This window comes from Oryctolagus cuniculus, chromosome 12 (genome assembly GCF_964237555.1).
Source record: "Oryctolagus cuniculus chromosome 12, mOryCun1.1, whole genome shotgun sequence".
NCBI lineage: Eukaryota > Metazoa > Chordata > Mammalia > Lagomorpha > Leporidae > Oryctolagus > Oryctolagus cuniculus.
This window is the reverse complement of record NC_091443.1, coordinates 43,829,647-43,842,961: the sequence shown is the minus strand read 5'-3', so window position 1 is coordinate 43,842,961 and position 13,315 is coordinate 43,829,647. Positions and strand designations below refer to the sequence as shown.

General features: G+C 41.1%; 1 protein-coding gene across 7 annotated transcripts in view; it reads left to right on the top strand.

The window, feature by feature from the left end:
- The first annotated feature begins 3,115 nt into the window (after positions 1-3,115).
- The window catches only part of NUBPL (NUBP iron-sulfur cluster assembly factor, mitochondrial), a 253,606-nt gene continuing 243,406 nt past the window's right edge, over positions 3,116-13,315 (top strand). For 5 of the 7 annotated variants that reach the window (XR_011380771.1, XR_011380770.1, XM_017348249.3 and 2 more), the window contains exons 1-3: positions 3,116-3,281; positions 3,776-3,923; positions 8,881-8,915. Coding sequence is in view for 4 of the 7 variants with exons in the window: in XM_017348249.3 (XP_017203738.2) it covers positions 3,174-3,281; positions 3,776-3,923; positions 8,881-8,915 (291 nt within the window). In the remaining 3 variants the exon portion in view is untranslated. The remainder of the gene's footprint in view (positions 3,282-3,775; positions 3,924-8,880; positions 8,916-13,315) is intronic. The other 2 variants (XM_070053780.1, XM_017348250.3) reach the window with 2 other exon arrangements.

Below are 13,315 nucleotides of genomic sequence, written 5' to 3'. Positions count from 1 at the left end.
TTGCAGGCGGCTGCTTTACCCACTGTACCACAGCACCAGCTCTGGGAAAGACTACTGAGATATAAGCACTTCTAGGGCGAAGATTCTTGGTGATTATTAAAAAAATATCTCTCACAAGTAAGCAGAATCTCAACCACATTAAGGCTAAGGCAGAAAAAGAATTTATTGGGTATATGTAATTATATCTTAGATCTAAGCATGAAAAGTGCAGCTGAACCTCACTACAGACTACAGTCATGAGCTGGAAAGTTGCTCTGAACCATGCGGCTGTTCTCCCATCCTTCCATGGACACAGAGACTCTTTCGATCTGCTTCCTTGTTCTCTATTGGCCTTTCTGCTTCTCTGGAACATGGTTGAAAACAATCATTGCAGCTCTCCCAGTTCAAAAGCAAACTAAGAGTGAGCAACATTTATTTCTTATGTTCTCTGGAGAATCTGATTAGACCAATTTTCAGCTGTGTGTCAATCTTTTATTGGATTAGTGGCCATGGCCATGGGGTCAAATGGGGTCAAGCAAGTCTTAGGAGCTAAGAAAGAATACTGTTTTGAGAAGAAACCATGAGGATATATGTGGGAGGCAGTGAGTATTGGAGAAGAAACAACGGGCAACTCTGCTACTCTCCTGAAATTTTAATCTACTGTACTATAAACCAAATCAATGACTCTTTCTCCAAACATTATAGTCTCACGTGTTCCTTTCCTATGTTCTCTCTCAAGGAATGCCATCCATTTATCTAGTTGCCTAAGTCATAGAGCTTTACACAAGAAACAAGCATCACAATAGTTTTCATGTATTGGCTGTGTACGCTATGTGATAGACATTCTACATTTTTAAATTCAACTCATTACAGCCCCATAGCTAGGTATTATGTGTTTTACTGATAAGTGAAATCTAGAGATGTTAGTTCAAGGATTCAACATGCCTTTTGGATTACTAAAATAATCTATGTCTTCTTGCCTCTGACATTCCTCCACTGTTGCCCTTTCAAACATTTTTTTTAAATCTAGTAATCATAGTGATATTTCCTTTTTCTTATGATTTATTTATCTACTTGAGAGGCAGTGTTACAGACAGAGAGAGGGAGAGACAGAGAGAGAGATCTTCCATCTGCTGGTTCACTCCCCAGATGGCCTCAATGGCCAGAGCTGGACTGATCTGAAGCCAGGAGCCAGGAGCTTAGGTGCAGGAACCCAAGCACTTGGGCCACCTTCCACTGCTTTCCCAGGCCATTAGCAGTGAGCCGGATCACAAATGGAACAGCAGAGTTTAAACCAGTGGCCATATGGGATTCTGGGTCACAGGCAGCAGCCTCACCCAATACACCACAATGCCAGCCCTATAGTCCATTTCTTAGCTCTGTACAACAACTTCCTAGCTGCTTGTTAATTCCTGTTAATTCCTACATGTTACCACACTCAGGATTCAGCTTAGATGTTACCCTATCGGAAACCTGACTAAATTGAACACCTTTTTTTTGTACTCCGGTGTCACTTGGCACCTTTCTCCTATATTTTTTCACACCATAATGTCATTATTAGTTAATTTATTATATCTTTTGTCTGGGTGGTAAAATCCTTGAGAGGAAGGTTGATTTCTGGTTCAGTGTTGAGTATCCTGACTACAGTAGTGCTTGGCATGTAGTAGTTACTTAAAATATATTTCTTAAATGAATGGATCTAAGGTAGAAGTCTGGGGTGGGTGTTTGGCACAGTGCTCAAGTTGCCGTTTTGGGATGCCCTCATCCCGTGTCAGTGTGCCTGATTCAAGCCCCCATTCTTCTTCTTTGGCCCCAGCTTCCGTTAATGAGCACCTAGGAAGCAGCCGATGATGGCTGAAGTACTTGGGTTCCTGCCACCCCTGTAGGAGACTCAAAGGGATTTCTGGGCCTGCTATTGCAGGCACTGGCGAATGAAACAGCAGATGGAAGAGCTCTCTTGCTGCCCTCTGCCTTTTAATAAAAGGGAAAAATAAAAAATTTGGAAGAACTTTCAAAGGTATCTGGAGAGAAACAAATATTCAGCATTTCTTGTTTAGGGAGTAGATCATGCTGACAGCTGTTCCTCTTACCCTTATGCTTTTGGCCTACACACCAAAAAATACTCATAAACCAAAAAGTTGCAAAACTATAAATTAGTTGAGCAAATATTTCACAATATACGTGATGTAAAACAATAAGCTAAAAGCGTCAAACCTAGTGTAAGATAAAACTGAATGGAACACTAAAGTTATGAGAGTAGGGAAGAAAAAGCAAGGAAATAAGAATTTTTTCAGAGTTTACCAAATGGAATGTACTTTGCTGGTAATATCTCATTCATGCCTTACAGTCATTCTTTGAGATTGATGCTACACCTGTGTTAAAAGCAATTAAAGATCAGATTAGAGCAAAATAAGGTGAATGATCTTGTATCTTTGATACAACAAATATCAATAAACAGCAAATATAAGAAATTAAAATCAGTCCCGAAAAGCAGCCTGGCAAATATGTGAGCATGAGCAGTCTTACACCCGAGATGGTCCTTTTGCTGGGTCTGGCTTCCTGTGTCAGCTTTTGTGATTTCTTTCACTCTCTCATCTACTTTGGAGGTAGGGATATTTCCTCTCCTACCAGCATGAAGTCTATCTCCTCCCCACCTCAAGGTCTTTTTGAGCGAAACCAGCTTTCTGACTTATCTCAGCTTTTGCTAGTAAAGCACCTTGACCTCTCATTCAGGGAATTATTAGAGACACAAGCAAGGCAGACTGGTGAATCACGTAGGAAAAAATCGAAAGGTGAAATCTTTAACTGAGGCCATGTTTGAGCGACCATGTAAAGTACGATGCAATAAGAAAACCTAGAGTCATTTTCAAGTTCCACCATTTCCAACTTCTGTTCAAATCTCAAATTTTCCGTTTCACTTTTCTTACTAGCAAAAGAGGATAGTAGTAGGTCCTCTGCCGGGAATTCTGTAAGGACCAGCTGAAATGTATGCGAAAACGCTTCGCAAACATTTGGGAAAACGCTGCAAAATGTATGTAGCTGGCTATAAACATAAATGCAAGTTGGATTCCTGGGCTGAGGAAACCCAGACAGCCGGTTGCTATGGAGAGGAAGCCGCGTGTTGCCACGTGACGTCATTACCCTGCGTCCGCCGCGACGGCTTCCTGGCAGTTCTCAGGGCCGCGTTTCGCGCCATGGGGACTTGGCAGCGTTTGGTGCATTTTGGTGGGGCGTCGCTACTGGGTAGTGGCGGGGCCGCTGCCCTGCTTCGAGGAAGCCGGGCTTTGGTTTGTCGGCGCCAGGTCCGTGGTGGTGCTGGGCAGGGGGAGGCGAGCTGGACGGCATTGTCTGCCTGCAAGGCCGCAGGTGCCCTGGCCTTAATCCTCGTGGGCCCGCGCCCACTCGATGCTCTGTAGACCCCAGTCTGTACGTTCCCACTTTCCAGGCTGGCACCCTGGCGTGGCCAGGCAGAGGCGGAGGGGGCCTGAAACAGATGGCTAGAACATGGATGTGCATTGCACGTTGTAGGTTGAACAGAAGGAAGACACGTGGAGGCTTTAACTGTCAGACTCCGTTTTTGAAAACAGCGTATTCTGGTAGATAAATTTCAGTTTTAACAGTGTGTCTGCAGTTGTGATCAGTAGCAGTAGGTAAATAGCAATAAAAAGCCGAAATAGTGGATTTGAACAGAATCCGAAAACAAAGACCTCTTAATTTCAAACTCCGAATTTTTACTTTTACAGCATGAAAATAGAACTCGTTTAATTTTTTTTAAATCTTTTTTTTTTTTTTAAAGTTATCTGGCGCTGACAGCGAGACCCTAAAAGAAAGAAGAGCGCAAATTATGGCCCGAGGACTTCCAAAGCAGAAACCGATCGAAGGTGTTAAACAAGTTATAGTTGTGGCTTCTGGGAAGGGTGGAGTTGGAAAATCTACTACAGCAGGTATTATAGGATATTAATTCTGATCCTGATTAAGAATTTATGCCAACTGGCAAGTGTGCCTATTAACATTATGGCTTTATTTATTTATTTTTTTAAGTTTAGTAGTTATATATTTGTGACGTTCCTAACAGCTGATTCCTTAGTGTTAGGTGTTGCTAGTTACAGAAGCTTAGATGTTTGGAGCTCAATAAAAACAGATAAGGAACCTGATGACCTCTCCACTTGACAAAAGATGGTCAGGTTGCTCAGCAGATCTTAGTTCACTTACCTGTAGAACGGGGTGTTGGTAACCTTTTTTTGTAGAATGATATGTAAGTTAACTAAACTACCCACTTAACCTAGTGTCTCCTGCATTGTGTTAAATAATTGGTTGCTTTTATTTTTAAACCATTGAGTAACTTGAGTACTAAATTATTTCTGTTCTTTGATGTTCTTTTCTAGTTTTTATGAGTGTACAAATAGCTATGTATTTGCAATGAGGTTATTTGTTATTGTGACCTTTTTCACTGAACTATAATTAATTTTCACCATTTATAAAGTCAGCATAGATGTAATATTTGAAAATGCTTGAAAGGGATTAATATTTTACTTAAAATGTCATCTAGCCTTCATATGTTTTATATTAATGTACTATTAATAGCAAATATTTTTGGTGGCCCTTTTTATTGATTTTAGTTGTCACAAAAATGCTGCTTTCAGAATTCATACAGGAAGTACTACCAGAAATAGAGTTAACAATCAACACTAAATAACCAGCATTGCCAAAAATTTTCAAAAGGAACCTTTTATTTCTAAAAAGATCATTCTAGTATAATAATATAAAAGGAAAACTTCTTTCTTACTAACCTTACTAACTAGAGATAATTCGTATTACTATTTTTAAGCTATTTTGTGTAACTTCACAAAAATTACACGTATATCAAGATGTTTTGATATATGTGCACATTGTGAAATGATTTCACAATCAAGCTAATATATCATCATATTACCGTTTTAATATGTGTATGATGAGAATACTTAAAATCTCAGTGAATTGCAAATGTACAGTATGTTGTTATTAGCAATTGTTACCTTGCTATACATTAGGTCTGCAGAACTTATGCATGTGCAAGTTTATACTCTTTCATTATATCCTTGCAACTCATATTACTAATTTGGAGTCATAAAGCACTCAAATGTTATTTTTGTCTCATACTGAATTTTCAATCATTTCAATGCAAATGATTGCTAATTCTCACCCAAATGATCTTTTTTAACCCTTTTTTAAAAATGATTTATTTACTAACTTGAAAGTCAGAGTTAGAGAGAGATTCTATCCGCTGGTTCACTCCTCAGATGATTGCAACAGCCAGGGCTGTTTATTTTTAGGCATTTGTGGAAATACTCATTGGTTTTCTTCTCTGATCTCTTATATCTTTGAAATATGCCTCTGTGGCTTAGTGCAGTCTCTGCTTCTTCATTGAATATCCAGAGGCTTGTGCTAGGAGGGACCAGGGAGATCCTGTCAGTGCTCAAGGATGGCGCAGGTGTCGGGGCCAAGTTGGGCGTGGTAAATCTCCTCTGTTGTTGGTGGGGGGAGAGTGTGATCACATCGCCTGGTGTGATCACAGCCTCACCTCCTCCCTGCCAAGGTGATCAATGCCTGCAGTTAGCCCACAGTGGCTACACACCCTACCCACACAGGTGCATGAGCCACACAGACGATCTATATGGTCCCCAATGTGAGCATGGAACCCTCTTCAATGATCCACCTCAGGTACTCAGGGAGCTCTGAGTCTCTGAAGGCAGACCAGTGATTGCCCCAAGTTCCAGCTATCCCTCACACCCTATTGTGTAGTCACAGAATTCCCACAGTAATATTACACAAGGCACCTACAGCCCTGTCCATGGAGAGAGCAGATGTGTTACCAGAGCCAGCTGTCTGTTGATGCTCTGCCTATACAGTATGAGTCTGGGTGCCTGTGATAGACTAGGGAGAAGGTAGTTCTTCACAGGCCTAAGTGGGCACCCTACCCCTGTCAACCCTCCAGGCCAGACTCAAAGTCAGTGGGGACTGTGGATTTATCCCTCTGATAAAATCTCTTTCGTCTCACACACGCATGAGCCATACCAGCATCTACTCATGTTTTTAAGATGGTGCTGCTGGGGTCAGTGTTGTGGAAGTCGTGGTCAGTGTTGTAGGAAGTTAAGCCTCTGCCTGTAATGCCAGCATATTGTATGGGCACTGATTCATGTCCTGGCTGCTCCACTCTTGATCCAGCTCCCCGCTAATGACGTGGGAAAAGCAGTGGAAGGTGGCCCAAGTGCTTGGGCCCCTGTACCCATGTAAGAGGCCTAGAGGAAGATCTGGTTTTGGCCTGGCCCAGCTGCTGCTGTTGTGCCCATTTGGGGAGTTAACAAGTGCATGGAAAATTTCTCTGTCTTCCTCTCTATGTTACTCTGCCTCTCAAATAAATAAAAAATAAATCTTAAAAAAAAAAAAGATGGCACTTCCTCCTTGCTTGTCACTGGGTGCTCTTGTTGGGGGATGAGGAGAAAGAAATGTGTTCTCCCTTCACAGGGTTAGGTGGGTACCCTGCCCCCCTACTTGCTCTCCAGCCCAGACTCAAAGTCAGCGTGGTCCACGTTGTGATGATATTTGATATTCTCCTTCAGGGAATACCACCAGTGACATGAGCTGCCACAGACTTCTCTCACCTCTCTGCAAGAAGATGGTATCTCTTCTAGCCCCTGGCTGTAGGAGACACTGGGGCTGTCCCTGCTCCCTGCTGCATGTTTACACGTCTGTGCTTCTCCACAGTGTCTCTCTTTCTATAGAATTTCCACTGCAAACTTCTGTCCAACTCTATCCTGGGAATTCATTTTCTGCTTTTCTTTTAACTTCCTTTGATCAAAATTAACACATCTTTTCCCTATTCAGCCATCTTGAATGCTAATAAAGGTTTTATAATTATTAAATGAGCTACAGATTCACCCAGTTAATGTTGTTAGCTCCATGTCTGAATTGTGAAAGTGTTTGGTAGACGATTTGAAGAAATTAGGGTTTACCAAATATTGTACTTTTAATAGACCCCCAATCTGCTACTATTTGATAGATATATTGTTAGAAAATGATTAGTGATTTGTACTTAATGAATTAATGCTATAGCCTACACATTTTTGTTTTTTTCCTAAGGGCCTATGAATCATCTCTTTGATATTTTGTTTCCAAAATCTAGAAGATCTTAGTATTTTGGTTCTAGAATCTGCCTCTTCCTGTTTTTTTGAAGATTTGTAGTACATTTACCTTTTTCAGTTGTGTGAATCGTGATGCATGTACTGTGATCAAATGGACTGGGTAAAGTGGAAAGTGTTTTCATGATCAGAGCCATAAATTCTTTGAATTTTGCAATGTAATTTTTATGTATGTCTGCTGGTATTATATTTCTTTCCATTATATCCATTACATATATTTATACTTGTTCTTTCTTTCTTTCTTTCTTTTTTTTTTTGACAGGCAGAGTGGACAGTGAGAGAGAGAGAGAGAAAGGTCTTCCTTTTGCCGTTGGTTCACCCTCCAATGGCCGCCGCGGCCGGCGTGCTGTGGCCAGCGCACTGCGCTGATCCAATGGCAGGAGCCAGGTACTTCTCCTGGTCTCCCATGGGGTGCAGGGCCCAAGGACTTGGGCCATCCTCCACTGCACTCCCTGGCCACAGCAGAGAGCTGGCCTGGAAGAGGGGCAACCGGGACAGAATCCGGCGCCCCGACTGGGACTAGAACCCGGTGTGCCGGCGCCGCAAGGCGGAGGATCAGCCTAGTGAGCCGTGGCGCCGGCCTATACTTGTTCTAAATGATTTAAAAATTCCTACCATTTGAATATGTATGCTAGAGATATTTTATGTTAGAATGATGACATCTTATTAATACAAACATGCTCAGTGATTCTGTTGTATAAATGCAGGAAGAACCTAAGTTTAAGACGAATTATTCTCTAAAAACTTCTGCTTAGAAGTGAGATTATGTTTAACCTATCATGTACCTGAAGCTCAGAATTAATTTATAATTTATAAGAATTACAAATTCCATGACCTAGGTTAAGTACTTTACATTTAGTATTTCATTTAAACCTCACACAGTTAAGAAGTAGGAATTACCCTTATTCTATAAAGGAAGAAACAGGCTTATTGGTAAAATAACCTTTTCAGGTTTACACAATGGAAGTTCATAGAGATTTGAACAATCTGCCCTAAAGATTTATGTTCTTAACTACTTTAGAGGAAATACCCCTCACATAATTTAAAACATTCTTCTCTAAGGAAATGTGTTTCACAGTATTCTAGTCTACTGATAGCAGTCTTGGAAATATGCTATTTGTGGCCCTTTCTTCTCAGATATCATATATCTCTAAAGCTGGGCTAAAGATGACTTTGGGATTTCTGCTTTCCTCTTTTATGTCTCTGGGATTTACTTGCATAGGTAGTTTTGGGAAAGGATTTTACTTTTTTTACCTTTTTCTCTTCCCTCTGTGTACTGTGGCCAGGCCTTTTGTATACATGGGTACTTATGAGTTAAGTACTTTGAAGTTCAGTTTTAGCATTTATGTTTCAAGGGCAATAGGATCGTATCTTTTTATTATAGCTACCTTTTGTATTAATATGCTGTTGAAAATAACTCAACTAAATATTCTCTTAATATTTGTCTTAAAAACCAAAGTGGATCATTTGAACAAAATTATAACAGATAAGTGGACTATTTAAAATTATAATTTTGGTGCAGGTGTCGTTTGGTTATGTGGGAAAATTATTTTTTGTATGTTTACTTTCTGAATACTCTCCATGTCTTTGTTCTTTACTGGTAAGAAAAATATACTGAAAATTTCTATGCTTTGCTTATTATTATGTTGAAAGTATTAAAAGACAAAATGAATTTTAATAGAAGGAACGATACTGACTTTAATTACATTTTTGTTTCTTACAGTGAACCTTGCACTTGCATTAGCTGCAAATGATTCAGTAAGTGTTTATTAATAGACATACTATTTATTAAATTTATTAAAATATTTTTAAGGCAATGATAGTATATTAGTATTTTTAAGTTAGTCTGTCAGAATACATTTTGTATACATATGCATTATATATAATATATAATGTATATATCATTTACACACTATACTTAATATGTATGTAATTAATGTAATATACCATATATAATATATTATACATACATGGTGTCATTTAAGGCAGTTGTATGTCTTTATGAAACTTAAAATGTTGCTGTTAGTATGGTTTCATTTAATAGTAATGATTGTGTATTTAAGTGTTGCCTATATATTATTTGCTAGATATCACATTAAAAGGCTTCTGTGTTCTTGCTTGGAAGCTATGTCTCAAACCAGTTTTCACCGTCTATAATCTACTAAAGAGTTGTTCTAAGGGTTCAGTTGTAAAATGGGTAGTTCAGTTTTCTTTTAAGACAATAAAAGGTATTCTACAAGTAACATATGTCTATTGAAACAAAATTCAAATAAAGTATTTGAGTAATATAAAACCAAAGGTTCATATTGCCCCCCTTTTCTTCAGATGGCTTACTGTAGGCTGTAATAATTTTATGTGTATCCTTTTAGTTCTTGTTTTTTGTTTTTTTGTTTTTTTTTTTGGTTTTTTTTTTGTTTTTGACAGGCAGAGTGGACAGTGAGAGAGAGAGACAGAGAGAAAGGTCTTCCTTTGCTGTTGGTTCACCCTCCAATGGCCGGTGCGGCCGGTGCGCTGCAGCCAGTGCGCTGTGGCCGGCGCACCGCGCTGATCTGATGGCAGGAGCCAGGAGCCGGGTGCTTCTCCTGGTCTCATGGGGTGCAGGGCCCAAGCACTTGGGCCATCCTCCACTGCACTCCCGGGCCACAGCAGAGAGCTGGCCTGGAAGAGGGGCAACCGGGACAGAATCCGGCGCCCCAACCGGGACTAGAACCCGGTGTGCCAGCGCCGCAAGGCGGAGGATTAGCCTAGTGAGCCGCGGCGCCGGCCCAGTTCTCCGTTTTTTCATGTTAAGTTTAAAAATGCATGTGTATATGTGTGTACATGCATCTTTCTGTGTTATACATCATTTTTAATGGCTGCTGCATTAATGGTTGACTGTATGTATTTCATCAGTTCCCTGAAATGTTTGGGGTTGGTTCCCATTTTTTTCCCCCTTAATTTACATGGAGCTCATTGGAATTCTTATATAGTATTATTACAATAAGTAATGATATTTTTGTAGGACAAATTCTTGGCAGTAAAACTATTAGGTCAAAGATAAATACATTTTATTTTTCTAGGATTTATTTATTTATTTGAAAGAGCTACAGAGAGGCAGAGAGGCAGAGAGGCAGAGAGGGAGAGAGGGAGAGAGAGGTGTTCCATCTGCTGGTTCACTCCCTAGATGGCCACAACAGCCGGAGCTGGGATGATCCAAAGCCAGGAGCCAGGAGTTACTTTTGGGTCTCCCACGCAGGTGCAGGGGCCCAAGAATATGGGTCATCTTCCACTGCTTTCCCAGACCATAGCAGAGAGCTAGATTGGAAGTGGAGCAGCTGGGACTTGAACCGGTGCCCATATGGGATGTCAGCACTATAGGCCGTGGCTTTTATCGCTGTGCCACAGTGCTGGCCCCTCTACATTTTATTTATTTATTTATTTATTTTATTTATTTATTTTTTGACAGGCAGAGTTAGAAAGAGAGAGACAGAGAGAAAGGTCTTCCTTTTTCCGTTGGTTCACCCCCTCAAGTGGCTGCTACAGCCCGGGCGCTGCGCCAATCCGAAGGCAGGAGCCAGATGCTTCTCCTGGTCTCCCATGTGGGTGCAGGGCCCAAGCATTTGGGCCATCCTCCACTGCACTCCCGGGCCACAGCAGAGAGCTGGCCTGGAAGAGGAGCAACCGGGACAGAATCCGGCTCCTCAACCAGGACTAGAACCTGGGGTGCCGGCACCGCAGGCGGAGGATTAGCCTAGTGAGCCGCGGTGCTGGCTGTACATTTTGTTTTTAAAAAATTAATTGATTACTGCATTTGAGAAGCAGAGAGACAGATATATAGGACTCTTCCATCTTCTGGTTCACTCCTCAAATGTCCATAATAGCTGGGGCTGGGCCAGGCCAGAGCCAGGAGCATGTCTGCCACATGAGTGGCAGGTACCCAATTACTTGAGATGTTTCCTGCTTCCTCCCAGGGTGCACATCAGGAAAAAGCTAGAATCAGGAGCAGTGTTGGGACTCAAACCCAAGCACTCTGACATGGGATGTGAGTGTGACAATTGGCATCTTAACCACTAGGCCAAATATCTACCTGATATACATATTTTATAATTAAAAACATTTATTTATTTGAAAGGCAGAAAGAGAGTTCTCCCATTTGCTGGTTCATCCACAAATGCTCACAACAGCCAGTGCTGTGCCAGCCTGAGGCTGGGACCCAGGAGCTCAGTCTGGATCTCCCAAGTAGACTGTAGGGACCCAAGTAGTTGCGCTATCACCTGCTGTCTCCCAGGGTGCATTTTAGCAGGAAGTTGGAATTAGAGGTGAAACTGAGACTTGAATCCAGGCATTCAGATAGGAAGTGTGAGAATCCCAAGCAGTGTCTCAACCATGACATCTTATTACTGCACCAAATGCCTGCCTTCAGTATATGTTATATACTCTTGAAATTTAAATTGTATAATGTGCTCCTGAAAGTTTGCTGTATCTGTTGTATCAGCTATGAGAATACACATTTTTCAGACTCTCCTTAATGTTAGGTATCTAAATATCTTTTTAGATAATTAAAATAAAAATATAAAGGAACATTTTATTTATTAAACAACTTTGTAAATTTTCATTTAGTGATTAAAAACGTACATACATTTCAGAATTTTTTTAAAAAAAGTTTATTTATTTGGAATGTATAGTTACATAGATATAAATCTTCATCCCAAATGGTTGCAACAGCCAGGGCTTGGCAATATCTGAACCAGGAGCCCAGTACTCCATTCAGGTTTTACATGTGGGTGGCAGGGGCCCAGGTATTTGGACCATCATCTGTTGCTTTCTCAGGTACATTATCATGGAGTTGGATTTGAAGTGGAAGTGGATCAGCCAGGACTCAAACAGATGCTCCTCCTATATGGGATGCTGATGTTATAAGCATTGGCTTAACCTGCTGTACCACAGTGCTGGCCCCCATTTCAGAATTTATTTTGGTTTCTCCTTCATACTTACTTGATGAAATACAGGCAAAAAAATTTTAATGTTTTATCATTGCTATGTGACTTCAGTTCCCAATAGATAGCACTCTGTTAATCAGTTTTTTCTTACTATAATGAAATGCCTGAGGCTGAGTGCTGAGGAGGTTTGTTTGGCTCACAGTTCTTTTTTTTTTCTTCTTCAAATTTTATTCTTTAAAAAGATTTATTTATTAATTTGAAATGCAGGTTTACATAGAAAGGCAGAGGCATAGAGAGAGAGGGGTCTTCCATCTGCTGGTTCACTTCCCAGATGGCCACAATGGCTGGAGCTGCGCTGAGGAGCCAGGAGCTTTTTCCAGGTCTCCCACACAGGTATAGGGGCCAAGGACTTGGGCCATCTTCCACTGCCTTCCCAGGCCACAGCAGAGAGCTGGATCGGAAGTGGAGCAGCCAGGACTCAAACTGGCGCCCATATGGGATGCCGACACTGCAGGCAGTGGCTTTACCCTCTATGCAACAGCACCGGCCCCTGGCTTGTAGTTCTCTGCTGAAGATCTCACAGTGGATGGCCTCACAGTGATGTGAGTATGTCAAGAGAGAGCGCTCACGTGGCAGAACAGGAAGCCAAAGAGCCACACTGGGGACTAACCAAGGCCTCACAAGAACTGTGTTAATTCCTTCTGAGGGCCAGCCCCTGACAGCCCAAGCACCTCCCACTTGGCCCTGACTTTGAAAGTGTCCATCACCTCCCACATTGTCACATTGGAGACCAAGCTTCTATCACAGCCAAACCATAGCAAGCACATGTGGAAAGCAATGTGTGGTGTCTGTGTCAGTGTACTGTCAGTGTATGATGTTCAAAATCTGCTAGCATCCAGAACGAGGCATGTAGATATTCCTGTCTTTTGATGTTTAGTACTGTTATTTCTGAAAATTGGAAAAGAATCAAGAGCATTTAAAATATTTTGTTTATGTAAATTTTATTCACTATAGAAACAAGTAGCATAATTGGACATTTAGAAAAGAAGTTGTAATCATGTTAGAGTTACTCCTCTAGTATGAGAGAAAATTCCAATGTTGAGATCAGAAGTTTTCTTTTTAAATTTCAACACTTTTTTTTTTTTTTTTTGACAGGCAGAGTTAGACAGTGAGAGAGAGACAGAGAGAAAGGTCTTCCTTTTTCCGTTGGTTCACCCCCCAAATGGCAGCTATGGCCAG